Source organism: Manacus vitellinus, unplaced genomic scaffold (assembly GCF_001715985.3).
Source record: "Manacus vitellinus isolate BGI_N305 unplaced genomic scaffold, ASM171598v3 scaffold_3_pilon, whole genome shotgun sequence".
Taxonomy (NCBI): domain Eukaryota; kingdom Metazoa; phylum Chordata; class Aves; order Passeriformes; family Pipridae; genus Manacus; species Manacus vitellinus.
Genome location: NW_021940535.1, coordinates 6,272,973 through 6,300,972, shown reverse-complemented (window position 1 = coordinate 6,300,972; position 28,000 = coordinate 6,272,973). Strand labels below are relative to the sequence as shown.

General features: G+C 37.9%; 1 protein-coding gene across 25 annotated transcripts in view; it reads left to right on the top strand.

Moving 5' to 3' along the window:
- Positions 1-28,000, top strand: part of CLASP2 (cytoplasmic linker associated protein 2) — a 143,576-nt gene that overhangs the window by 6,954 nt on the left and 108,622 nt on the right. For all 25 annotated transcript variants that reach the window (XM_018075237.2, XM_018075234.2, XM_018075244.2 and 22 more), the window contains exons 2-6: positions 4,426-4,504; positions 14,759-14,862; positions 18,215-18,306; positions 18,625-18,700; positions 20,196-20,293. In XM_018075237.2, the coding sequence (XP_017930726.2) occupies positions 4,426-4,504; positions 14,759-14,862; positions 18,215-18,306; positions 18,625-18,700; positions 20,196-20,293 (449 nt within the window). The remainder of the gene's footprint in view (positions 1-4,425; positions 4,505-14,758; positions 14,863-18,214; positions 18,307-18,624; positions 18,701-20,195; positions 20,294-28,000) is intronic.

Below are 28,000 nucleotides of genomic sequence, written 5' to 3'. Positions count from 1 at the left end.
AAGGTCCTCTGAAGAAGCCAAGCCTTTTCAGTGGAGAAATACACTCATCAGTCTCTGGATAAACATGGGCAATTCATTCAGCAATCCTCTGGTAGTGTAGGTACTTGGACTGCAGTGCTGAAATGTTTTGTGGTTTGTCCCCACAGGAGAATTGTGAAGGGAAGATTACCAGAAGAAATAGTTTAGTAGTCTCTACCCCTTCTGAGGCAATGCGGGTTGCATCTGATGTGTATTTTTAATAGTAGCGAATCTTGGATACTCTAGAAGACTCTTACCTTGTTGATAGTTTCAAAACATTGTTTTGAAGTGAGTAACCTTGCATTTTTAGATAAAGGAATCTCTACGTTTGATAATGAACTTGGACTCAAGTTGTTGAGCTTGAAGACTTTGTTAGATTACCAGCAATTCTGTCTCTCTCCTTGCAATGTGATATGATATATGTTAAAGTAAAATACACACTATTGGAATTGGAAATGTGTCATTTGTACTCTTGAAGATGAAAGAAGCAAGGGAATGGAAATAATGCTTTCTTGTCAGCTAAAATAAGTATAGATGATATGTGGTACCTTCAGCAGCTGGGACTGCAGTTTTGGCTGCTGTCAGCAGAGGCAGCTGCCCAACTGCTGGTAGGTGGCAGGGAGAATGGAGTCTGAAGGTAACATGGTGGGACTGAAAAGCCACATGGGTTGAAGAAATGACCCAGGAAAACAAAAGCTTCCTTCTGCCCATGGAGCCAGGGGCACTTTTTTTGTATCTGTGCAAGCTTTTGTCTTAAGGGAGGAAATGGAATATGGGTAGATCTCAGAAAAGTGGGCAAGGTGGATAGAATTGGACTGGGAAACAGTAAAGGGAGCAAAAAGTGATTGAGCATCCTGTGCAATAGGAGAGCAGAAGTGTATCCAGGAAGATGAACAGAGAGAACTAAGAATGTGGAACTTTAAGAAGCGAAGCACAGGTGACTGCATGTTTTTATATCACGTTGAGCTACTTGCAAGGTGCTTGAGATTACTTGAGAATTGAGAATGTGTACTTTTGGTCTTGGCTGACAATACTTTTGAAACAAATCTCCTGCAGTTCTTGCATATGTCTCGTTCCAGCATTGCAGGGCTGGAACAATGCTTGTTCTTGCAGGGCGTAGTTGTTTGGCATGCTCTTTTCTGTTTGTCAGTAATTGTTAGTGATACCACAGCTGTCCCCATGGTGACAGGAAGTGCAGTGCCTTAACTTCATTCTTTGGAGTTGCAGATAGTAACCTCCATAATTACCCCATTAGCTTCTCATGACTAGTTCACAGATTGTGATCTGCAGAATCTGTATTTCCATGTACAATATAGAGATCCTACGACAAGGGCATTCATATTAAGGTCATTTGGCAACTTAATGCAACTAGAGATGGTTTCCTGGTAATGTCCTACCCCTAGATGGCCCCCACAGGCATGGGAAATTACAGAATCACAGTAAGCATGCATGGTTATCTGGGTATGGTTTGAAGAACAGTATTTCTTTTCCTAGCGAAAACAGAGGTTATCCAGAGAAGAGCAGGGGCAGTTCTGGAAAGCACATGTAGAAAGAGAACTGGAAAAGGAACAAGCTGCAGAGCAAGAACAAGTTCAATTACTAATCACTGGTTCAATTCATAATTGCATTTTGTTTGAAACGTCTTGATTTCACTGAAGAGTCTGGTCCTTTTTTATCCAGAACAGATAAAATATTTCTCAGTTGGTTTGGCAATTTTGTTATGGTCTGAGAAGTCAAGGATGGTCCTTAACACTGGGTTGTTAAAGAACAGCTCAACAACTAACCACCTCCAGTTCAAATGAGCCTAAATTTCTTTTCCCCTATGAACCTTAAAAGCAGTGTTTAAATGCTTCAAACAATAGTGAGCTGATGAATCAGTCTCAACATACAAAGGCTCTTTCTAGGCAGCAAGCAGAAGGCTTAATGAATGCAGAGTAAGAAACAAATCCATTGATTTTAATCCCAGAAGGCATTCATCCCTCATTGAAGCTGGTGGGGAAAGAGCAATGATGCTGGTGAAAGGTTTTTCTATTAATAGTGGAGAGCCCATGTTGGTAAGTGGTCCCACATAGTGTCTCAGAGTTTGGAACCTCTTTGTTGCAGATCAGTTCTGCCTCAGCTTAGGATTTTTTTTTTGAATGCTGCTCATGTGACCCCATATAAATTGTTAAGGGCTCCTTCCAAAGGGCTGCTTGAATACTGCACAGATGATACCTACCAGAAGATGCTGGAACTCAGAGCATTGTGTATCAAAGCAGAGACATGTTAAAACCAATTTACAAAACTAGTAAGAGATAGTTAACTAGTTAACTTCCTATACTCTGTAGTTGTGTGGTTCAGCTGACTTGTAATGTGGAATGAGAACCAATTTTGTAGCTAGAGCAGTTTTACATTAGTTCAGCTTGTGGTCATATCATACTTTCTTACTCTCCAGATATTGTGACTTTTCATAGCTATTATCTTTCTGAAGTTGCAGACCATAGAGGGCTTTGTATGAGCTACAGATCACACATGCATGCCTTGCTGTTTTTAAGTTTCTGAGCAGCACTTGTTCAAAACAGTAGAAATCTTCCAGACAGATTTTAGAAAAATAATCAAATGTGTGGAGAAGAGTGAGAGACTCTTTAACCTTCATAGAAGGAAAGGCTGCTGTTCGTGCATTAATAGACCCCAAAATATTTGCATGGAAAGGTATCTTAAAAGTTGTCACTGGAAGACAAGTCTAAGCTGCGACTCGAAGGCAGGAAACAGAAGCATAGGAAAACAATGTATATCCAGAATGAATGTCTTATTTCTTTCAGGCATTGTTTTTTTAGATAGAGATTTTGACTCTGGTTCCATACAGCTTGACAATCTGGAAAATAACATTAAAGGAAACAGTTTGTGGGAAGTCTTGAGAGTACTATAAAAGCTGATTTTTTGGGGGGGGTGGTGTCTAAGTAAGTTATTAGTTATAGTATTCTGTTTTCTCATCCTAAGCTGTAGATACAGTCACTTGTTGGTAATATATTAATTTAAGCCAGTGATGTCATCCACTTATATTTACTATTCTTTGTTCTAGTATGTAATAAAATTGCATCCAAGTAAGTTGTACTAACTTGGAACTAAGTTTTATGCTTCCTGTTAAAAAGAAGATCTATTGTACTAGTACTGAATTTATTCAGATCTTCTTAATTATGGAACTGCTTCTGATCCTAGGTTTTATGGTGGCCTTAATTGTCTAGTTTCCTCCGGAAACAAGGCTCACGTGATCCTATGTGCATGGGCCATGTGTATGCACATGCATATCCAGTCAGATTTTTTTCTTGGCCTGCTGTCTAGTGTGGACAATCGTGGCAGATAAGGATCTTAAGGAAACAGAGTTGTCCAAGAAAATATGATTTCAAGTTTTATGAAAGTAAATAGCTAATAAAGGGGAGGAATTCTGCTCATGAGTTCATGGGGAAAAATTTGCAGTGCATGTCTTACTTGAAAATAAAGAGGAGGAAAAGCTGTTGGGAATGCCCAAGCTTCAGGAGGTTGTTCCTTTGACAAATGGTTGTTCCATTTGCACCTTCATGGGCAGTAAATTGAGTTAACTACAAGATGTGAAAATGCAAGTTCTGGTGTTCCTAATGAACTATTATAGGAAATTAAAAATGAAATCTTGGAGCAATAGGTAGGATCATTAACAGTGAAAAATGTGTCCTGACATTAAAGTAATTCAGTCTAACTGATAATTTCTGATCGTGTTTTTGTGTCTATATCAGTGGGTATTGTCCTGTCATCCAGCTTCCCATAGATGGGAAATTCCTCACAGTTCCAGTAGTATTTTGAATTTTTTTCTGTTTTGTTTTGTTCATTTTTTGGTTTTGTTCTTGTTGTTGGTTTTGTTTGCTTTAATTTTTTTTTTTTTAATGAACAAATGAGAACTAAAGCTTCCCAAGCTTAACAAGCAGGTGGACAAATGGTACGGTCTGAACTGCTAAGGAAAACAGTATTAGCTTCTGTCAGTTATTTTCTTTGGGGAGTTTGGAAAATGATGTAATGACCTTAGTGGATGAGCTAAGTAGCCAGATTGAAATAAACTCTAAGCATCTGGGAAACCTACTAAACCTTGGTTTTGTCTGGGCTTTGTAGCTGAAAATACAAAACCACTGGATTTCTAATTTTTTTTTTTTCTGAAAAATCTGAACTGCTCTGCTATATGTAAATAAACTTGATCCATTCCAAACATATTCTGATAACTTTGTCTTAAGAAAAACTTTGAAGGAATTATCAACTCTTTAATTGAAACTTTAATTTAGGTTAAGATACAGTCTTTCAGAATGCTTGAATTTATATGTCTAATTTATGTGAAATATATTCTAAAAAATTCTTTAGTGATCAGTTTTATAACATGTTTATAATATATTTTTGTTTCACCAGGTAGCACTACTGGGATTAGATGTTTTAGGTGCCTTTGTCGACAGACTATCAGGACGCTTTAAAGCCTATATAGGAACTGGTAAGTGAAGTATAACTTCTTTTTTAAGACCAAAAAGTAACAGACACTTTCTCCTTCGCCCTTAGCAGATGAAGTAGAACACGTTGAAAACTTTCTGAGCTAATTATAATATACTGGTAGGCATTTTACTGATGTTGTTGGAATTGCAATAATTGTATAGTAACATATCATGATTCACTTGTCATGCAGTCACTGATTTCTCTGTGGTTGGGATTTTTTAAAGGTTCCAGGAATGTCTTTTCAGTAATTAGTTTCATACTGGGTGGTTTCTAACCACTTCCTGAGATAGTCATCTAAAAATTACATTGAAACATAAGTGTTATCTTTGATTTGTGTTAAAGATTGAAGGTTTTATTTGCAGACCACTTTAATCAGAGCCTTATGCCTGCTGAAGCCTGTAGTCTCCGAGGATTATGTGGTCCACCTCCTGTTAGATAACGGACTGTAGCTTTTAGTCGTATAAAGTTGTTACGGGATGAAAGAAAAGTACTGACTGTTACTCCTGTGTGAAATGTTTACTCGAATGAACTTCACATTAAGAGATCCACATGTGCCTGAGCATGAGACAGTTGTTCTGAGAGGTACAAGCAAACTAGACTGCTCAACTCATTTTACTGCTGTCCTTGAAAGGAGATAATGATATTAGGGCAATAACATTGATGTTATATTGCTGACTATTTTTAAGAGAAGTTTCTAACTTAATGTCCTTTTTCAAAATTTTTGTGAGTTACCTTACGTCATGCTCCCAGATCCCCAGATATCTCAAATTGTCTGTCAAAATTCTAAGCTTTGTCTTCTTTCCATATCTGCTTTTATAGAGTGCTACAGAATTTGTGTCTATTTTGTGTCAGAGTGTTTTTCTTTGGCTGGTTAATTTTGTATTGGAGTGGTGGAAGAGAACTGGAGGCATACTGTGCTATGCACAATATTGATTTCTGAATAGTCTCCATTTATAGCTACAAACAGTGCTAGGCTTCAGAGTTTCACTCTGTTTTGATTTCTAATTTAGTGGTGTGTAGGACTTAAAATTACAGTAACTTTGTTAAAAGTTGGAAAACTTTTAATTTCTTTTTAAGAATAAACTTTGAGAATAGTTTGAAAACACTATGATTTGTTGATATTTTTTGTAGTTTTTTTGTCCCAGTAGTTAAGTAGTTTGAGATTATGAGCAAATTAAAGATTTACCTTTCAGTACTTAGTAGCATTTATATTAAAAAATCCAGAGTAGTGGCATTGAGTGACCATCAAAAGTGTAATATCAGTATACATTTAGTTAAACTGAGTTAGTAGTGCCTTTAGCTGAAGTTGGTCCTCTGAGAATCTCCAGAATCAAGACCTGTAGAGTACATTGTGCTGAATATGCAAGTTACTGTTGTGCACGATCAGCTTATATAAAAGCTTAACAGACACTGAAATGTTAGTTTTACTAAAGGCAGAAAACAATCTTTATTTTAGATGACTTTTTTAAAGATTCTCTTCAGTTGGTAGCTGTCTCTCCAAGTCTTATAACAAGACTGGGTTAATTTTCAGTGAAGCAGTAATACAAAAACTTTTGTGTAAATGTTTAGAGTTTGTATAGCCTAGGGTTTATGAGAGTAATTAAAAGCACACTGGTGAACAAGAAGACTGCTTCCTTCAACAAAACTTAAAGAACCAGCAGTTTCCTAAATCATTTCTTGATCAAATAAATATGAGTATATTATTTTTTGAAGACAAACGTAACAGAACTTTCCCAGGCAATTTAATTATTGCTTTGAAATACTCAAACCTATAGTTAACTTCTCACTTATTGCAGTAAATTACTGTAGGTACTTGCATTTTCACAGAAGATCAGGATTGCACCATGACTGTAGTGAAGGATGATGTATATGTAAAATACTTACTGAGTCTGTTCTCTGCCTTTTTAAAAATACAGTGAATCCTATTTTCTAGGTCAAGTTCCATTTCTATAGCTGGTTGTTTTTTTTTTTAATAAACTACTGGTTTTTTGGTCATAAAAATGCCTGGAGCCCTAAATGTATTTTTGTAATAAAGAATGTTACACTTTGGTGACCCTGAGATGTTTTTATTCGTGACTCAGATCTCAGTAAATGATGGAAGTATAATAATGTATTACTGGGCAAAACATATTCCACCCCACCCACCTCCCCCAGTCCCGATTTAATTTCCTGTTCAGTTATGATGGGGATAGAGTGAAGAGAAGAACAACTAATGTGACTGAATATTCACCTCCATAAGTGTGACAGGCTTTTGCTATGAAGTGAAAACCACAAATACTCTATTATTATTTCAATCTTTACAACTACATTTGGGCAAAATCAATACAATAGTTGTAGGACAGATGTTTTCCAAAATTTCAAAGACCATGTTAATTATCTTTGTATTGAAGTGTAATGCCTGATAAGAGACTTAAATCAGTTTCCTAGGCAACAATCTAATGTTGCAGTAAATTTCTTCAGAGGTGTTATCCTTTTATGATTAACCACATTGCACATTCTCTGCAGCTGGCATCAGTGCCCTGGAAATCTGGACACACAAATTCAGAATCTTTCTTTTAGCACTTGCAGTTAAGATTCTTGAAAATACTTTGGAAGGGATAAATATCAGGGTATGTGTTCATTCATGAGATTATGTGTCTGTATTCTGGGACAAATAAAGCAGTGTTTAAGTGTTAACACCTTTTGATATTTAAAACTACTGCTTGTTCTGTGATTAAAAGAGATTACATAAGAGTACATAATTACTCTGTCACAATCTCTTTTCCCAGGTGATGGCATATAAATAAGAGAATATTAGAATTATAGACGTACGTGTCCATGTGATAAAATTTCTGGGAAAAGTCTTTATACTTGTTTTTTAAAACAAGTGATGTTACTTTGCTCTCTTTGTTATTGTCAAAAGGAATGGGAAAAGAAAAATATCATAAAGGTATATGGAAACTGTTTCCATTTTAATGCAGAGTGTATTATTATGACATTTTTCTGCATATATTGAACTGAATACAATATATTGTTATATGTATACATATATGCATATATTCAATATATATGCATATATATATTGAATTGTCCTTTAGTCTATTATATAACTATATTGTCATTTGCTTTCACATGCAGCCTTATAAGATGTCACAAAATATATTTTGCTTATCTGCAAATTAAAAGAAATATATTTGACAGTTAAAAAGATCTAACACAGATACCCAGGTTATATTTGTGTATGTACATATATGTGTAAGTGTGAAATAGGGAGACACATTTTACACAGAAAAACTCCATATGTAAATATGTGTGTATATGTTTAAGGTAATTTCAAATTCTTCTTACTGTAAAAAGAAAACACAGGGCAAAAATAATTTTGGAAGATAGTTGTAGTGCCGTATACTAATATGTGAAACCAATTTGAAGTGTTTAAATTTTTTACCAGGTAGCTTCAAGAAGTGTTGGAAAAACATTTAAATTAGATTCCTTGGAACAATTTCAATGTTCTCTCGAATTTATAAGCATACAAACATGGCTGCTCATGGCCTGGATGGCTGAGCGCAGAGAGTGGTGGTGATTGGAGGTAAATCCAGATGGTAACTGGATTCAAGTGGTGTTCCTCAGGGCTCACTGTTGGGGCTGATTCTGTTGAATATCTTTATCCATGATCTGTACAAGGGGATGGAATGCACCCTCAGTCAGTTTGGAGATTAGACCAAGTTGGGCAGAAGCGTTGATCCCGATGGAGGGTAGGAAGGCTCTGCAGAGGGATCTGGAAAGGCTGGTTCAATGGGCTGAGGCCAATGGTGTGAGGTACAACAAGGTCAAGTGCCAGGTCCTGCATTTGGGTCACAGCAACCCCATGCGGCGCTACAGGAAAAGGACCTGGGGTGCCTGAACATGAGCCAGCAGTGTGCTCAGGTGGCCAAGAGGGCCAATGGCATCCTGACCTGTATCAGGAGTCATGTGGCCAGCAGGACTGGAGCAGTGATTGTACCCCTGTGCTTGGTACTCGTGAGGCTGCACCTCAAATCCTGTGTTCAGTTTTGGGGCCCTCACTATAAGAAAGACATTTGAGGTGCTGGAGCAAATCCAGAGAAGGTGATGAAGGGCCTGCAGAAGTCTGATGAGAAGCAGCTGTGGATTATGTAGCCTGGAGAAAAGGAGGCTCGGAGGGAATCTGATTGCTCTCTACAACAACTTGAAGGTTGTAATGAGATGGAGGTCAGTCTCTTCTCCCAAGGAACAAGCAATAGGACAAGAGAAAATGGCCTCAAGTTGCCCCAGGGGAGGTTTAGATTGGATATTAGGAAAATCATCTTCATGAGAAGTGTTGTCAAGCATTGGAACAGGCTGCCCAGGGAAGGGGTTGTCACCATCCCTGGAGGTACAAGAAGTACTTTTTTGAGGACACCCAAGTTCTAAATTCTTGCTTTTCCTCTTGCTTAATGATTGAATTTTTTGGATGGAAAATACTTAAATGTGCAGTTTATTCAAGATGTGACTTTTCAATAGGTGGTTTTGATGTGGTATGGAGAAATTCTTTGAACATCCATGAAATCCGTGAAAACCAAAAATTATATTAGTCTGAGCTACTATGGATATATATAACATGTAGGAAAACACTGGATATTCCAGTTTTATGGCCTGACAGATCTTTATTCTCATTTTTCATCTTTGTTAATTTCATTAAAATGAATTGAGACTAATGGCATGTTCTACTGGGGATTCAAGGTTACAAATGCTTGCAGAACAAGTAAACATAAAACCTGGAATAATTAAGTTGGAAGGGACCTTTAAGATGATCTGGCCTATGTCTTTGCTTTAAATATGGCTAAGCTCAGGTGTAGAAAACTTTGAAATTAAATCAAATAATTCAAGAAATTGAGTTGCTCAGGTAATGTAAAGCAAGCTTTTTTTTTATGTATGTGAAAGAAGTCCTGTCTCAAGGATGCCTTGTTGCATCTAAATGCAAGTCATGTGTTTGTCTGATATTGCTGTTTCATTTTATAGCTTGTTGACCTCAGGAAAAGCAGTTTTGCATTGTTGTAGGATTTTCTTAAACAATAAAATGCAGACAATTTCAGATTTTTTTTTTTTAGAAAGGGCTTTTAGAGGACAGTCCATTATTTGTATTTTTTTCCTCCATAACATCTGCTTTTATATTTTCAAATTTGTTAAAAATATGAATTTACTACAGCATCTCAGAAAATCCTTAAATTTTCTTTGGTTCCCTCTACAGTTAATGGTCACAGCTAATGGTCATAACTGATTTAAGCTGCAACTTCTTTTCATCTTGGTGAAACTTTAATTAAAAAACTCTAAAACTTTAATTAAAAAAAAAAGAAAGAATCTATGCAGCCTTGCAGTGCTTTTTTTTTTTCTGTCCTGACTGGCTAGCACTGGAATTTTTTTAGTAGTGAGGATGAATTTTTCCTGAAGCAATCCATGTTTGAGTGATAGGCTGTGATTCAAAGTACCAACTGCTTGCTGCTCATGGAGTTTTGACTGTATGACACCTAGAAATGAAGTGCTGCTAGATCAGAGTAGAGAAATCCTAGCTTTTCTTGGTTTCTGTAGGATTCTAATTAATATTAGTTCTCTAAAAAACCTAGCCTAGATCTTAGCCTAGAGCTAAGAATATTTCAGAAGATGGCATGAACATTTTTCTTTACCTTCTGGTTTTCTTTCTAGTCTAATACATCTCTTGCAATTCTCTTCTCATATTCCGAGACTGACACCTAGATAGATTCATGGATGTATCATATTAAAAAATGTGTTTGTTTTTTCCCCTCTGCTACTGATGATGAAAAGTATGTCTCATTAATCTCATTAATGCTTTTCTTAATTAGCTCCTAGAGACCCCAAGAAGCTCATTATTAATGTCTGAGATGGCTTTTGATTAAACTGACTGTGACCTGGACTTTATATTGAGGAGGGGAGCAGTGAGGACCTCTCTGAGAGTCTGCTAATGGTTCTTTGCTTAGAAGTAGCCCTTGGCCACATGGATCTGTCAGACTCAGCCTGTTGGTGGCCCCGTAGGAGCCCCTGTAGGATTCCATTATCTCCTGTGCATCTTGCCCAGAAGAACAGAGACTGCTCTAATTGCGGAGGCAGCTGTTTCCTTCCCTCCTTTCTAATGACAGCTGTTCAATGCTGCTGCCTGAGCTGGCAAGGTTTCTGAGGAAACGAGGAAGATATTGCTGCCTAGGTTTAATCTGTTTCTGTCCTCAAAGACTTTTCTTTTTAGTAGCAGAGTTTTTAGCAACACCGATGATGTTTCCTCGGTAAAGATTCTTACTTGCTTAATGCCTTTTTGTAAGGCACAGATATACAAAGAGCAGGTATAAGTAGTCAGGAGAGAAGAAAAAGCAGTAATAGAAACTGAAAAGCTCCAGAAGGAACTCTTGTTAAAGTTTAACAAAAGGAAACTGTTTGTGCTACCTATGTCATTCTTTGCTGCATGGGTCATATAGTTAAGTCGTTAAGGTTTGAAAAATACACTGAGTGCCACACTAGGCACTGACTTCTGTGATTTACTTGTTTTATCACCCTCAGTCCTGGTAGAGGAAATAAATTTTTAATCTCTCAAAGCTGTATTCTGACTTGAAGGCTGGTTTTGGACTTAACTCATGCATCTAGTGTCCAACTAGTGGTGATAAAATTATTATGTGAATTTGTATAAAAAGAAAATTTGTTTAGGTTTACCAAGCCAAGAGAAGGAAGACAATGGAAAAAGAAGCCGATGGGATAATAACCTTTGTTAGGGATATAATAGAAAGTAAAAAGGAATAAGTAACAGATCAGATGTAAATAGAAGGTAAATCTGGTAGAATCAGTGTGCTATAGAATATTTTTGCTAACAGTTTTAAATTTTTTTCAGTAATCAAAATGTGTAAAACTGGGGTACAGCAATGTAGAAATCTTAACAGACAAACCTCAGGAGTGGTTGGAAGCAGTAGAAAGCTTTGGCAATATCCTAAAATGTGGCAAAAAGGCAAGTTGGAATATAATGCTTTGCCAAAAACATACAGCAACTGTAGAAGGAATCATGGTCTCCTAAATTTAGTGTAATGTTTCTCAGCATACTAGCAGAAATAAATACCAGAAATAAAGATGTCATATGTTATTAGGTTTTCCAAAATCCGTTTGAAATAATTAAAGAAACTAGGCAACAGAAGACGTAAGATGGATAAGGTTAATACGGAATTGTAGGAATGTGTGAATCCAGACTGAATGTGACAAATTATATACTTCACTGAGTAACTTGTTAGGAGGCTACCACTTTGAATACAGCCTTCATGTATGGTCCTACTTCTCTTTCCTCACCTTTCTTTTAATTCCAGCATTTATTTGAGGAGGCAGAGCTGTTGCTTTCATGTAATAGCACCTGGCTTACCTTGATGTAGAGCGAAAACCTGTGTTGCACTGTCATCCCTGATGCTCGGCTGTAATTGCTGCTTTGGGCTTAGGTGAGGTTTCTTATGAGAACTCAAAAGATCCTTGTGCTCTGTGATTTTTGGCTGGGTAGGACTACAGAGGCACAGGGAGAGGCCATGAGACTTAGAGTTGGGACAAGAGAAGGGTGATGAGCAAAACAAGATGCTGGGATGGACCCAGGTGTTTCAAACCTTGTCAGAATTTTTTAGGTAGGAACATGTGTTTCCCACTCATTCATAGGCAGGACATCTAATATGATTTCAGCTATTTTTCACTGTAGTTCTCCCTAGACATGCCTTAACATTTGGAGAAAAAGTGATAAAGCCATGAGGAATTCAAATTGAAATATGTTTGGTGAAGTTCCCGTTCTAGTTGAGCGTTTTGAAACTTGATCAATAGACAACCAACTTCAAATAATTTCCTATTGGAGCTTATTCTGACAGAAAAGATGAACTACCAAACTGAAAACCAGCTGGTGGTTGCCAGCCTTCAGCAGCCTAATTTCATTTGTCTTGTGCAAACAGAATATATCATGTCTTATATGGGATCTTAGAGAAACTTGAGATTTAGGAGGAAAAAAAAGCCAAGCCTGCAGACATTTGGGCCCTTCAACAGCTCCCACAGCCAGTTGTCCTTTGCCTGAGCTCCACAAGTGACAAGTGTTCAGTAGCTGTGCACACTGAAGTCTGCAGGCTGTGTCATAGCTTAGTTTAACTCGGTGACCTCATCTCTGTTCAGCAACTTCTAGGAGCTGTTCTCTGTGCTTGCCTCAGTGATCTGAGCGGAGCCCTGGTATCTGCAGCTCCGTCAAATGACTCAGCGTGCTAATTAGTCACAAAGGAGCCGTGTTCCCACAGGACTGGCACTGGCTGTTTGTTTCCCTCTCTGTAAAGCTAGAGTTGCCTTCAGCAACAATCAGGCTAATGTGACAGACCTCGCTAGTAATGTATGGTGTGAGGACAAGGTCGGTTCAGAAGAGCTGAAAATGGTCATGAAAAGTACTGTTGGCAAGGAAAATGTAATTAGTAGGTATAACAGTGATTGGAAGTTTGTGGGAGGGGTCAAGTGTACTCCCAAAAATCACTTGAGTTCTGGATGTTTCTTCTTCATTCACAAAATGGAAAAAAAAATCCAAACCCAACCACCAAACAAAACAGAAGCACCCCTTAAAAATCCTAAACCAAACCATTAAGGCAATACCCCACGCCATCAAAACAACAACAATCCAACTCAAACAAAAAAACCCTAGACTCTTCTCTTTAAACAGTAAAATGAAAGTAGCTGTAATAATTTCTTCAGAGGAGAAAGGGAAGAGAACCTAGATGAAAAACCTTGATAATGGTGGCGGGAGATGTCAGTGGAATATCCAGAACCAGTAGAATTAAATACTCAGATTAGGACAATAAGAAAGTGTTCAGATATCACTGGAGGGAAAATTCAGGCTTGAGCAATGTAGTTGTCCAGTAAAAATCATGGTACAGAAATGGCTGCTGTTTTTAATGTAGGAACAGAGGACTGAGGAGACCTTCTGAGTTTGATTCTGTTCCCTTTCTTTTGCTGGTGAATTTATTGTTTAGTTATTGCTATAAAGTTATTAAGTACTGATAAAATTATTTCAGATCTCATTTTCAAAAAGTGGTGTGATATAGTTATTTCTTCTATGAGTAGAAAAGGAAAATTAATTTTTAGCATCTTAACTAGAGTGCAGGAGCAGAAGGATGAGCTGGGTGAGTGTTGTGGGCTGTGTTGAGTAAGTTCCACCTAAATTATGTGACTGATACTTGCAGCTCTTAGAAAACTTGATCAGGTCAGAAACAAGAGCTGATGCAGAGGGCTGAGCTGTCAGCAGGTAAAGGTTACCATTAGCATGTAAACTGGCTTTTTCTAGGTGGTGTAACACCTGCTTATACTGACTTCAAAGCAGTTGTCCCGCGGGAGATGACACCTCCACCAACTCCATGTCAGTTGTACTTCCCGAGGGAAGGCAGTGCACTCTGTGTCATCATCCCTCGTTTTGAAGCAGTGGTACCGAAAGCACAGGGGGGAAGAATCTCACAAAGTGTGTGTTTAGGCCCCAGGTGGAGGACTGGGCACTAGTATAGAAGGATATCTTGCAAAACACTGATCTGAGTGTCCATTCAGATATCTTTCCTAATACTGTAGCATTAATTTCTTTGATGTAATTATAGACTTATATCTGGCAAAGCAAGCAAAAAGAATTAGCAAGTCCTTTGATTTTTTTTTTCTGACTCTTAGGATGTGAAGCATGATCAGCTATCATGCAATTTCAGTTAAATATTATTTGAGGATGCTTATTTTAAAATAGTAACTTTTACTGAAGTAAGGCAGAGTTTCTTGAAAGTACACTGTGTGAATAGAAGGATTTGAAACTTCTAAATTTCTTTTTAATTAACAGCAAAATCCCACTAATTTTAAAATAGTCCTCTTTTCCTATTCCAATTCTTTGCCACTCACCATGCCCACCATTATTTTTCAGAAAAGCCAGATATTCAGAAGTTACTGGCATATTTTTTGAAGATTAAATTGAAGTCGTTCATACAGTTTTTAAGATGGGAAGATTGCTTTCTTTTTAACCTGTTGGAGGATACTATTTTCTTCCATTTCAGTCCAATGCATTTGTTGTTAGTCTTGTAAAATACTCAGAAATTCATTTGAGACTTAAAAATATTTTGACCTATTTAAAATCAGCTTTTATTTTTGAATGACATATATATCAAATCTGTTTCAGGGAATATCTTTTAAAAATCTCCATTTTAGAAATCTCCAGGTGTTTAATCTTTTGTATTTTCTTTTTTTTTTCCCTCTCCTGTAGTTCTCATGCCTTTGATAGATCGTATGGGAGATGCCAAAGACCAAGTTCGAGAGCAAGCACAGAATCTTATATTGAAATTGATGGATGAAGCAGCACCACCCATGGTATGATTACTTAATGTAGATTCAGATGTAGGCCTCCAGTGAGCTTATGACTTATGTATGAACTTTGACTATGTCACAATGTTATGGTGACTTTTAATGGTGTAAATAGTATAACTTTTAAAGGTACTCCTAGTGGATTGACACTAATGCATTGTTCAGCTAAAGATAAAAATCTTGGCATTGTGCGATTGTGTGTTTTTTGCATACTGTAGCTAAATTCTGAGTAGATGTTTTCATGTCATGTGACAGAACTCTGTTAATTAAAGCACGTTCGAAGCATCTCTTGGGTTTGTGTTTGCTTAATGGGAATAAGTGAGTTTATTTGGCTCCAAATTTATTTCAGACTTAGCTTTGCACTTGAGCACGTAGGACTAGTCCTGTAGTTGAGGTGCAGATTTTCTAACTTAGAGATGCTCTCTGAACCTCAAATAAACTGAGGTGGGGATAAGTTGCTCTCTGACTTGTAGTCTTTGGTTATAAGGAGGTTTGCTTAACTGAACCTTCAGTTCTTAGCATTATGTGGCTTCCAGTTGTTTAATCTTGTATTTCTTCTCCGTGAGTCTTAAAAATGTAGGATTGTTTAACAAGATTATAGTCTTGAGCAGTGGTGTTGTTTGGAAGTCTGGAGATGCTGGTCATGAGTAGGAACTTACTATGTGAGTTTTTAATTTCTGAAGAAAATCTATTTCTGTGTGTAAGTGCAAAGGTTAATAGGGAAAAAAAAGAGTTTCTTGTGTGTGCTACTTCGTGGCTTTTTTTATTCCTAGATAAAAGTTTGAATGTTTGTGCACAGGGAATAAGATGTTGGAGACTTGATCTGGAGTAAGAAAATTGTCACTTGCTTTGTTTACCTGATAGAAAGAACAGGTAGCATGTTAGACAACTATAGAATGTGTTAATCTCCCTTCCAACATGAGGTGTTTTCTCACATGATTTGGTTACAGATTTGGCTGGCATTTAGGCATCAAGGTCTAATAGTGTCCTCCACAAAGACATGGTTTTCTCTTTTTACAACCTACAGTTTTGGTTGTATTCACTGACAGAGGGATGTTGCAGCATTTCTTTGTGCCTAAGTGTCAGTACTTCACAAATTATGTGTTCCTGTGCCCAAGATGCTCCTAAGTACATGGAATACAGACCAGAACCTCTCCAGCAATAGCATTTGGACAAGTGCACAGCTGAGCATCTTGGAGATACCTTCATTTTGAACAGCTGATGATAAAGAATGTGATGGTAGTTTTAGATTACTGGTCCATCTTTCCATTTGTGCAGAGTTGTTAGGTTGTACACAGAGGTGATGGAAGGAAGTTTCCATCCCCTTTGAAGATTACTCTCAGTGTCAGAAAGCATAGAAGGTTCATGGGGTCCATGGAACAGCATGTGTATGGAGGAGAACATATGGCTCTCCTGGTAACTTCCCCAGGGTGGGAGAAGCCTGGCTTTGGTTGTGTGCTCTCAGGACAGCTTATGGATCATTAAAAATTTGGATGAAAAGTATCAATCATCATCACAGCAGGGACCAAACCAGCAAAGTCTTTCCCGTGCCTCCAACACTGAAATACAGAGCTTTAGGCTCTCTTTGCTGCAGAGGAACATCTCCTTAGAAGAGCTGGATGGAATAATTTTTTGAGAAGTCCTGTAAGTTTCTTTCCACTCAACTTATCTTGTCCTTTCTAGAGTGTTGTTGAATAACACTTAATTTGTCCTGTTGTTAAATCCCTTTTCTTGTTTTAGATGTATTTGTTGGTTTTGGTTTTTTTTTAATAAGCAAGAACTAGATGTAGCTGGTTATGGGCAGGAAGGCATAAAAATACAAGTGGTATAAATGTGCATGAATGGGACAAAGGGAGGTCGACATGGATTGTTGCTAGCAGCTTCTGAGAGTTGAAACTTCTAAGCAGCCATTTGAATTTCTCTGATTAGAAGAATTTAGTTCTTAAAGAAGGGTTAATTTAGTGAAAGCCTAAATTTCTCTTCAGTCTGATTTGTTTGTTTCAGTACTCTACCGTTCCCTCTCTACCTGTATTTTTTTACATCTAGCAAGGAGATTTCCTTTTTCCCATGTTTGTCCGTGACAGTGAGTTAATTGGAAGGATGTTTTCTTCCGTAAAATCCTGTTCTTTGTTGTTAAGCTGTGCAGTTTTGGCAAACCATATCCTGCTTGTCTAAGGTTTGTTTTCTCTAAACCCAGTGAAGTATAAAACAAACAAACAAAACACCACAGATGGGACAAAATTATCAAGCAGGGCTCTAATTGGAAAATTTTATGTCTGCTGTGAAGTGTGCTACCTCATTAATGAAGAGGATGCATATTCCCTGCTCTTAGTGTCTCTCTTTTCGTCGATCAGTAGCTGTTTCTGAGGGTTTGTTGTTTTTTTCCCTCAGGAAGGCGAATGCAATTGCAATAATTAGTGTCTGATACATTTTAGCAGGTTGGTATGGCGTCATTATAGGTTGCAGTTGCACCACTCCGGGGTGCAGTTGGGAAGAGGGAGGTGCCTGGGCTGCAAAGTGTGCAGCCCTTGCCAGTGTGCAGCCGTCCATCGCTAGGCAACGCTCCCCGGATGCTGGCGGGGCTGTAATGGCAGCGCTGCAGCTGGGGCCAGTTGCAGCCCGAGTCTGTGCATCTGCTCCGAAACACCGCCGGGAATCCCCGCTCTCGTAAGCTCCGTGTTTACGCTCCTTACACCCTAACGTGCAGCTAGGGATGGAAAGGTAAAACGGTGAGCCGAGGAGGGAAGGAGTGGAGGCAGGCAGTGAAAAACGAGTGCGCAAGAAGGTAAATGAAGGGTTTAGTGAGCCGGAGGGTAGTACTACAGGAAGCAGCACCAGCACGGCAAAGGAGAACCGAAAGCAGAGCAAAAATGGAAGCAAAGCAATTAGAACAAATGGGCAAGAAATAATCCAAAAATGAATGAAATTTAAAGCAAAAGTAAGGGAGAAGTGGGACAGTAGGAGTATAGATAAGGGCAAGCTAAAATGGATGAGAGGAAATTTTGGCAGGGAGACAGAATATGAAGCAAAAAGGATATAGCAACTTCTGCTTGAGTCAGTAGTTTGTACTGTAAATGTTTGTTTTGTGTGCGTTAACTGTAACAATTCTGTATGTTTTAGGAGCTGTTTCTTAAACAATAAAAATATTCACATGACAAAGATGTTTTATAGGAATGGGTTTTGGCATAGAATTCATCTGTGTTGTGTTGCACATTGTGCATTTCATAAGTCAATTTTATCACTTTTCCAGTCTTCTGTTATTTTTTTGCAACTGTTATGAATGTAATTATAATATATGGATAGAATTACATTGTGTTTTGCTCCTGGTAATTAAAGACAATTATTTCTGCTTTTATAGTACATTTGGGAACGCCTTGCTGTTGGTTTTAAACACAAGAATTACCGATCCCGAGAAGGAGTGTGTTTGTGTCTTGTTGCTACCTTAAACATGTAAGCTTTTTGTTTCTATGGAGATGTAATGGTTCTATCCTTCTTCTGAATGTCGTTTTCCTCTGAAACTAATACTTTTGGAAGTCTGATTCAATTACATTAATACATGGGGAAAATCAAACAACTAGTGAGCTTTCTGAAAGACTAAAGTTATGGAATTTTTATCTTACTTAAAATTAGATAAGTGACTAGTAAGAGACAGACAGAGCTTGATTGATGTCAGTTTGTGTTCTGTGAATGCTAAGCTAAAAGTTCACTTCTGCATAAATTATTTTGTTTTTCTGTAAAAAACACACTTCTTTTTTTTTTTTTTTTAAGTTATGGTGCGCAGCCATTAATCCTCAGCAAGTTGGTGCCACATCTGTGTATAGCGTTTGGTGACTCCAATAGTCAGGTAAGGATTTCATTACTTACTGGTCCTTAAACAACTATACTTTGACAGAGCAATGAAAGCAAATTAAATATAGGCATTTAAAGACAAGCTGATAAAGTGCTTGTATACAGTATACCATTAGTTTCTACCGTGAGAAAAAATAAGCCCATTTTTTTCTTAATCAGTCCATCCACTGGAAGATGAAAGTAGAGTTGCAAAGGCAGTAGTATTGCAATGTACTTGTCCCTTTAGTTTAATCTCCAGAGGTTGAAACTAATGATTACTGAAAGTAGTTGTTTCTTACAGAGCATGTTGACAGAAAATAATTAAAAAAACGTTACTGACACAAAGAATTGCCTCCAGAAGCAGCCCCTATATGAAACCTGCAATAGTTTGCCAAATTTGCTAAAGATAACATTATTGTGTGTAATTATTTTTCTAAGTGGAACCCAAATGGCATTTGAGAACATGCGAGGACTGTTGTTAAAATCACCTAAGTAAGCAAAAACATCTGCAGTGAAAATCAAGATATAGTGCATAATAGCGGCATCTGAAGCCTTCAGAAAGGCTTCATATGGAAATGGATAAAATATCTCGATTTATATGCAGTTGTGTTTGACAGAAAAGACTAAGAATACAGTAAGGGAGAAGATAACATTGGTAGGAGATGGTCTTATAAACAGTTTTGGTTTTTATGCCTAATTTCTGAATGTGGCAAAGTTCTTGTCTCCTGGATAACATAGCGTTGTTCTGTTGAAATTGTGTAAAGAATTTGTCCTGTTTGCTGATGATTAGTAAAGATGCCGTTCATATCTTCTGAGAGCAATTATATGTTTAGTTTGAACTGCTGCAAAGAACAATATTCAAGTCATTCCAGTCATTCTTTATAGAGAATAATGGCATATACTAAAATGCATTTTTGACAGTTGTTATTGTGATGACTATGGTTTGAATTTTTTGAAGAGGCACTCAGTCTCTTTGTTTTAAATATTCTTTCCCCTTCCACAATCTTGCCTTATTCTCTTTCTTGTGCTGATGTCATGCCACCTGATTCAGGCTGAAGTAAATTAAGAAAATGCTGATCACTTTGGCCCACTCTTGTGGGCAGTGAGGTCCCTGGTTTTCCAGAACTCTTCCGTGTGGAGAAACAGATGAAAGCAAATGAAGTGTCAAGACTAAGTGCAGGAACTAACTTTTGGAAGTATTGCCTGCTGTGATAAGAGTCCTAAATAAAGTACATTTTTTCCACAAATATTATTCTTACGTCCATCCCAGAAATTCCCTCTAAAGCCGTTACTTTTAGCATTTTTTTACCATCTGGGAATGCTCTATCTTAGAACAAATACCATCTTGAAATAACAGTTGTATTTCCTTTCCTTTTCATCCTCACTGTTTCAGCTGTTTTGTGAAATGAATTGGCATGCTGGTCAGTAGAAGCTGGAAGATTAGTGGGTTGTCAGCAAATGTTATTTGGCTTCTGTAACCCTGAAATTAACAGTTCAAACTGCATTCACAGGTGAGAGATGCTGCCATACTAGCCATTGTAGAGGTTTATAGACATGTGGGAGAAAAAGTACGAATAGATCTTGCGAAGAGAGGAATTCCTCCTGGAAGGTGAGTTAACTGTTTTGATTTTGTAATCCTGAGCCCTTACGTGTTATTGTTCTTAATCAGAATTTTAAACTCACTAAAAACTTTGGGTTTAAATTATTATAATTTTCCTTTTGTTTTCTAGTTAGTTTTGCTTCCAACTAGTGTTCCTGACTGTGTAGATTAGTTTATATGAAATAAAAGTAACCATTGTTTTGTTGCCCTTTGTGGGAATGACTATTTATTCAATAAAATCTTTCAAATTCCTTATCAAAACAATTTACACTTTTAAATATGAGTTAACCCCCTATCAATCAACATATCACTTTACTCTGAATTGTCACCTCACTTCTTGATTTTGATAAAGCGGAATATATTGGCTACTTGGTGTCAGAGAGAATTATCAGAAGGGATACTGTGCCTCATCAGAACCTTCTTGAAAACTAAGAGCCCTAGTTTTTAATGATTATTTATAGGATATCAGAATACAGCTTGATAATATATCAAAATACGTGTTCAGCTGTGGGGCCCCTGACATGGGAAGAACATGTTAGTCCAAAGGTGAGCCACTAAATTGATTAGGGTGCTGGAATACCTCTCTTATAGGCTGAGAACTGGGATTTTTCAGCCTGGAGAAGAGAAGCCTCTGGAGAGACCTTAGAGCACTTTGCAGTACCTAAAGGGAGCCTACAAGAAAGCTGGAGAGGGACTTCTTATAAGGACATGTAGTGATAGGATAAGGGGGAATGACTTTAAACTGACAGAGGGTAGATTTAGATTAGATATTAGGAAGTAATTTTTAATGTGGTGGTGGTGAAATACTGGAACGAGATGCCCAAAGGAGTTGTGGGTGTCTCATCCCTGACAGTGCTCATGGCCAGGTTGGAGGTGGCTTTGAGCAGCCTGGTCTAGTGGAAGGTGCTCCTGCCTGTCCTGGAGCAGTTGGAACTAGATGATCCAAAACCGTTCTGGGATTCTGTGAAAATGTTGTAGGAGAAAGATGTTGAATTTATTGTTTCACATTCCAGGCAGAGTTCAGCATGTTTAGAGAAAAGTTTACTCTGCCTTTGGGAATGAGAAGTTGTACACACTTTTAGACTATTAATAGATTATATGGTCACCATAGAAGTTTAAGCCATATTACTACAATTCCAAAAACTGGGTTTCCCAGCAGATAACTGAAACATACCAGAGAATATCTTTCTGGCATTAAGATACGGCCTTGGACATCATTTGGAACAGAGAATAAAAGATCACAGATAACACAGCTTTTGTACAATGAGTGTTGGGTCTGACAGTAAGCGTAGGTTCAGCACTCACTGTTCACAACTCCTTGTGATACAAACTAAGTACATCTTGGGATCCAAATAGGATTAAACACCATAGGTGCTTTGTATCCTCGGGGCAATCAACAGCTTCTAATTTAGTTGCAGTAGTGTTACGACCCGCCCCAGAAAAAGAGAGGGGGGGGGTAACTCAGGTTTTATCAAAAATTCCTTTGGGGTGGATTAAAGCGAAGCGACGCTAAATAATCGGTGTATGAAAATATATAAGATTTATTTCAACAGTTTTGTATCAACAGGTAAGTTAATAAGATTTATTTTAACAGTTTTGTATCAACAGATAGGTTAACATTTTTGGGTGCTGTCATAATCAATAGGTAAACTAACACTTTTGGGTGCTGTCATAACCTTTCTGGGGAGGAGAAAAATGCATAGGGGAGAGAAAGGCAGGATAAGAGCCAGGGAGAGTAAGGGAAAGAAAAGCTGAGAGTAGACAGATGTCCATAGTCACCGCCCACGGGGTCCAGCGATGCTTGAGAGTGATGGTCTTGATTCGCAGGCGGTGGGGGAGAAGAACTCCCAAATTCCCAAAGTCACCAGTAAGTTTATATGCTCTGGCGCCTCTCTGGAGTCCTCCAGAGGCACATTGTCTTTTCAGTTGTTGTTTTCAGGACAGTGTAACTAATCGCCCAGCAGAGGTGTCAATAGGCAAAAGCCTGCAAGGTCGACTCTTCATGGGCTATCAGAGGTAACTAATCGCCCAGCAGGTGTGTCAAAAGCCCAAGGTCAGTTGTTGTTTTCAGGACAGCGTAACTAATCGCCCAGCAGAGGTGTCAATAGGCAAAAGCCTGCAAGGTCGACTCTTCATGGGCTATCAGAGGTACAGTGTAACAGTCAAAGGCCCGCAAGCTCGGCTCTTTTCAGTTGTTGTCAAAAGCCCAAGGTCAGTTGTTGTTTTCAGGACAGTACAGTGTACCTACTAAGCGCCCAGCAGGTGTGTCAAAAGCCTGAGAATGCATAAATCATCAACTATCTCAGTCTCTGACAAGTAGGTGCCAAGTTGTTGTTTCTACTGTCTGAATCAGCTGAATACAAAATTACCCCGATCTGAAAGCAAGCATGGCTGTATCATTTGCATTTACATAAAGAAGCTAGACTCAACTTGGTGCATGTTAAATGGGTTGTTGCCACTGAATCTCAGTAGTTTTGCACCTGACAGTCAGGGCTAGTGTAAAATAGTATGTGAGCTGAGTCTCAGTGTTGTGTCTTCTGTGGTAATTTTCAGGCTGGGATAAAGGCGGGAGTTGGGATTTATTTTAGTTGAGGCTGCTAAGTCTGTCCCATCCATCACTGACAGAAAGCAGAGCTCCTATAGTCTCTTCTTACTGCTTCACTCAAATAAGAAGGCGTTTGACAAAGCTCAGGAAAGACAGATTAGCTCTATGGTAGCTCAGACTGTTGTTCCTTCAGAGGCAGACCTAATTTAAAACATTTCTTCCCCAGTGCCTGTCAGAAGCTTTCCCTTTGCTTGGATGCATTAAAATTTTCATGTGGTTATGCAGCAGCTATCATCTGTGGAAAAAAATCTTTGATGTTGAATATTCACTATTTTGAATAGTGAATCTCTGTTCATATTTGTGTGTCTGTGTAGGTTTTAAGGGGTTTTAAGTATTATAGATAATCTGTAGTTCAGACATGGCTGCTTTCAGCTGTTGAGTTCAGCCTTAAAAAACTGCACTGCAGCTCCTTCACTGCATGTCAGTGCACTAAAAATTGTGTGTGAACATAAATATTAGCAGAAAACCCTATTACTTCAGTATTTGGTGCACACATGAATTAATACAACACAGGCTTGTTTAGTTCACATAAAAAATTACACATTAGAGAGCTGTGTGTTGCTGCTCGAATGCACTTGCTCTTAAAGCACAGAAAATAAGAGCTCATGTCTGCTGAAAGGAAGGCAGGAAAGTTAATCAAGCATTGTTTTGAGAAATTGTTCAACTTCCTTAAATATGCAAATGGTATATACATGTTGTGTCTATATAAAGCCAAATATAGTTAGTAATTTAATAATAGTAGGCTTAAAAGGTTTTGTAATCTGCACCTGGTAGGGTTTGCCTTTGTGGAAAATACTGGATTTTCTAGGGGGGGTTATTGGACCTGTTGGAATCTAGGTAATGAATAAAATATGGGATCTTACCTTTGCAGTTCAACTCTACATGGTACTATTTATTTTTCTTCAGTGTATTTCTGTACTTTACTAAGATTAATTTGAGTTTGTTTATAAATAAAATCGATGAGTTCCTCTTTGTATTTATTATTTTTCAACTTATAAATCTCAGAATAGTATTGTGCTTTTTGCTTGAAGCACATTCTTTTTTTAGAAATCAGTATCAATCTGTGGTTGAAAATTTGGATGTTGTTTTCCCTTTTGTTAAAGTTGCTGCCAAAGAGGTTTGACAGTCTTTGGTATCGGGCCTGGAAGTATTAGTGTTAATATATTTGTGAATACTGAAAGTTGATGTTTTATTTCTTGTTCAGTGAGCCAAGAAAAGTCAACAGGTTTTGTTCTATACGGGCCAAATTCAATTTGTTATAGTATGGAATCTGTGTGGCTGATCTTCCTTGAATGGAAATAGTATATGTGGCTCTAGATAGCAGTTACTTAGTCTGAGTGTTAAAAGCTTTTATTTTTCAGGAATTCGTCTGACAGATTTCCCTACTGTTACTTGAGAAACATAAATGTATAAAACCAGTTATTTGTTTAGTTCTTATGTCTAGGGCCACAACTTCATGTCCTAAAATATTGAAACATATTGCAGTATGCATTTCTGAATACCACATTTTATGTGGTAGGCACATTCTGCTTGTCTGTCTAGTTCATGTTGTAGATGAAGTCCATCTGGGTGTCCAGATGTGGACACATGTCTGCAAGATCCTTTTTTTTTTTGTCCTTGGAAAAGGAAAATATGGAGAAATAAGTGCAAGGTTTCATATGGGCCATTTCCTGCTTTAGACTGACTTTGGACATGAACAACAAACTTGTTACCACCCTTTCTTCTTCTTTATCCTTCTGCTATCCTTCTACTCTTTTGCCTCTTTATCACCAGGCTTAAAGTTTTAGGTATCCCCCTCTGCCTATTATACGAACAATTGAACTTCACCAAGCATGATATGAATTAACGACTTTTCAGTCCAGAAGTGTAGTGCGCATTCTTTGGGAACATCCACGTTTCCACGTGCTGTGTCAGCTCAAGCTGCGTTCCTCTCATGGCACATCACCACCATAATATGGTAATACTTTGACAGAGACCTGCCTGCCGGAGGAGAGGGTTTAGCAGGTTGCCAGGAGCCCCCATTTAAAGTGCTACAACCTCATACATTCATTCATGCAGCGAGACAGCCCACGCAGAAGTGACCTGCTGTCCTGAACATGTGTTTTTTGTCAGTGGGGATTTTTCCTTCCATATGCGAAGTTGCAGAAGATGTGTCTGTGTCTTTTTGGAGAAAGGAGATAATATTTGTGTCCACTGGTGATGACATAGTATTTCTGTTGATTGATGACTTCCGTGATTGATTACAATTCCATATCCAGACTTGGGCTTAGAGAGAGGAGATAAAGGGAGTAATAATGCTGCTCTTCTCAAAGAACATTCCTCATTGCTGGTGAAACTGGTCTTCATCCAGCCACGTAAATGTTCTTGGATTCCTCTTGGCCGGGCTCTCTTTTGCCAGGAGCTGGATTCCTGTAAACATCCTTAAATTGATTGTGGTTGCAATAATTTTAGAGACTTTAGCCCATACTGCCTTACTGCCTGTGACTCTGTGAAGAAATATGAGAAGAGAAAAAGGTAGCAAGAAGAGCAGGGTGGGAGGAGAGGGAGGAAGAAACTTGTTGTGAGAGACTTTGCAAAGTAGTAGTTACTGTTCCTGTAAGCTGTACTAAAGAGAGGGTTGGATCTACAGTAGTGCCTTGCCTTTCTGACAACTGTGTTATAATGGATTTTTTGGTTGTTGTTGTAATTATGACAAATGCTGTACAGTGTGCTGCTGGTCATAAAGACATGCTTTGGAAGTTTTAAGAGTGGCAGTACTGTGTGTTGTTCTGCAGCCTGCACTGCTGACGACATAGCATGCAGTGCTGACAAAGTTTTTTATTGTTCGTAGTAGTAGTTTATCAAATATTTTGCCCAGAGTGAGAGGCAACATGTGTATTATTATAACATGTTTATAAGGAAGCATTTTGTTTTTACCTTCTGTTTAAAACACTCAGGAAAGCATTTTTGAAAACTAGGTTCAAAAGAGCAGGAAATACTTTTTTCTTTTGAATTCTGTAAAGTATGTATGCGAAATGGATAACATCAGCTTTACAGGATATAAAAATTAAAATGAAATTTCAAAGGAAATCTGTTAATCTCTCTAGTCATGTTCAGTTTTTCTCAGGATAACAGTTTTAGCCCTTCAGATGTAGTGTTAAGTTTTTCTCATTAACTACGTGCACTGTTAATGCAGTGTTTGCAATGGAATCCAGCAGTGTTGAGGGGAACTCACAACCACTGGTAAATGTTAAAAGTACTTCCTATGGTACATATGAAGCAAACACATTAACTTCTTGTTATGAAAGCAAGATGGCCTGATGCATTATTATGTGTATTGATTCTTGTGTGAATTTTTCACTTTGTACGGTTGAAAGCACATGGCATGTTAATGGGATTCCATGTGTCATTAGTAAATGCTGGTACCCATAAAGCATTTAATTTCAGAAGTTTTGCTTTTCCGAGTCTCATGTGCAAAAAAACCCCATTTCCATATAACTTGCCTTTGGTTTACCAACTGATCTTTTCATTAAAAGACTTGAGGTTTAATATTAAAGCAGTGACATATGTGAATGGCTGCTGTTTCGGACATTTTGCTGTGGCAGCAGTGGATGTAAATGCAATGGTGGTGCAAAAGGGAGAGGATAATAGGTTCCAGAGAGAGGCTGCCAAGTATGTTAGGGAAAGATTAGGCAAACTACTACTGAGCAACATATAGTTTTGAGATAAGTTGAGATCGTAGAAAAACTGCTGGTTTGTGTTACGGGTTATTGACTTAAATGATTAAGGGGGGTTTTGGTTTTGTTTTTTTAGATGCTTGCATCTAGAGTAGGCCTTTTTGTGGAATTCTCGGCTAAATCCGTGTCGTTCTTGTTGTGGGCCTGCTAAGTCCAGGACAAATTTGCTCTGTAGCATATTGCTTTTAGGTATTTGGAAAGTAAAAGTAACGTATTGTGAGAGTCCTAAGTTGTTGGAAGGTGCAGGGAAACGCTCAAACTTTTTATATTGCCGTCTGTCTGCATTTCATTATTTTATCGCAATCTTCATTATTAGATAAATGAGGTCCCAGTGAGTGAAAGGGGCCTGCAGTCTCAGAGAATGTAGACTCTGCACAGTGAGAGTGCACAGCCTCTCTGCACGGATCATTGAGTAAAAGTGGTGTGTGCACTGGGAAATGTTGAAGTTAAAATCTTTGTGTGTCCTTGACTTTTCTCCTTTATGCCTTGTAAGGATTTTCGTACCCAGGCATTGTTCTTACACGTTTTTCTAGGTCTGCCTTAAAATAGTTCAGATTGTGAGTTGTAAAGATAGCCTTTCAGTGCAAATTTTTAGCAAACTTGGAATTGGGTAATGTAGTCTCTAGTTCTGTTAATGTAACCGAACTGTACCTGTTTGAGATTTGCAGACTGTCATGTGATTTGTAGTTCATAACTTTGTTCATTTAAAATCAGGATTCGGTCCTGATAAACTTGGAGCTAAACATTCATGTGTGTTACATATTCTGAGTACTCTAAATGCAAAAAAGTCTTTGGAGAAATGTAAGAAAATGTTCTCAAGTGTCTGCAGCTGAACAGTGTATTATGTCAGTACAAATGTATTGCTAGTGCGTGGGTCACATTTTTTCTGTGAGATACTTCCACTGCTTTTATTGAGTTTTCTGCAGAAGTGATGAGAAATGGCTGTTGAAGTGTCAGCCAGCTTTCTTGCTTGAACACCATTTTTTGCCTTATGGAACTAGATTGCAAATGGAGAGTTTTGGAGGTTTTTGTTTTGGTGTGTGTTTTTTGTGGTTTTTTGGTTTTGTTGTTTTTTGCTTTTTACATGCAGCAAAGCATTTGCAGAGGTTTTTCTGTTGTGAGAGTTAAAATCAGTGGTGTGCGTGTTGGACATAAGTAAAGTGTTTAGTGTATCTTAAGTTTAGAAAAAAGTTGTTTTTTTTTTCCTGTGGATGTGCTAACTACCACAAAAGTATTTTCATAACCAGTCTGAGGAAATTTTGAGGAATAAAAGTTTTGAGGAAAATTAGTAATTGTCTCAGAATAAATTAAATAGTGATCCATATTTTTTTTCAACATGAACATTCCATAGTTCAAATTGTTACCTTTTGTTGTTGTGTCACAGCTATCTAAACC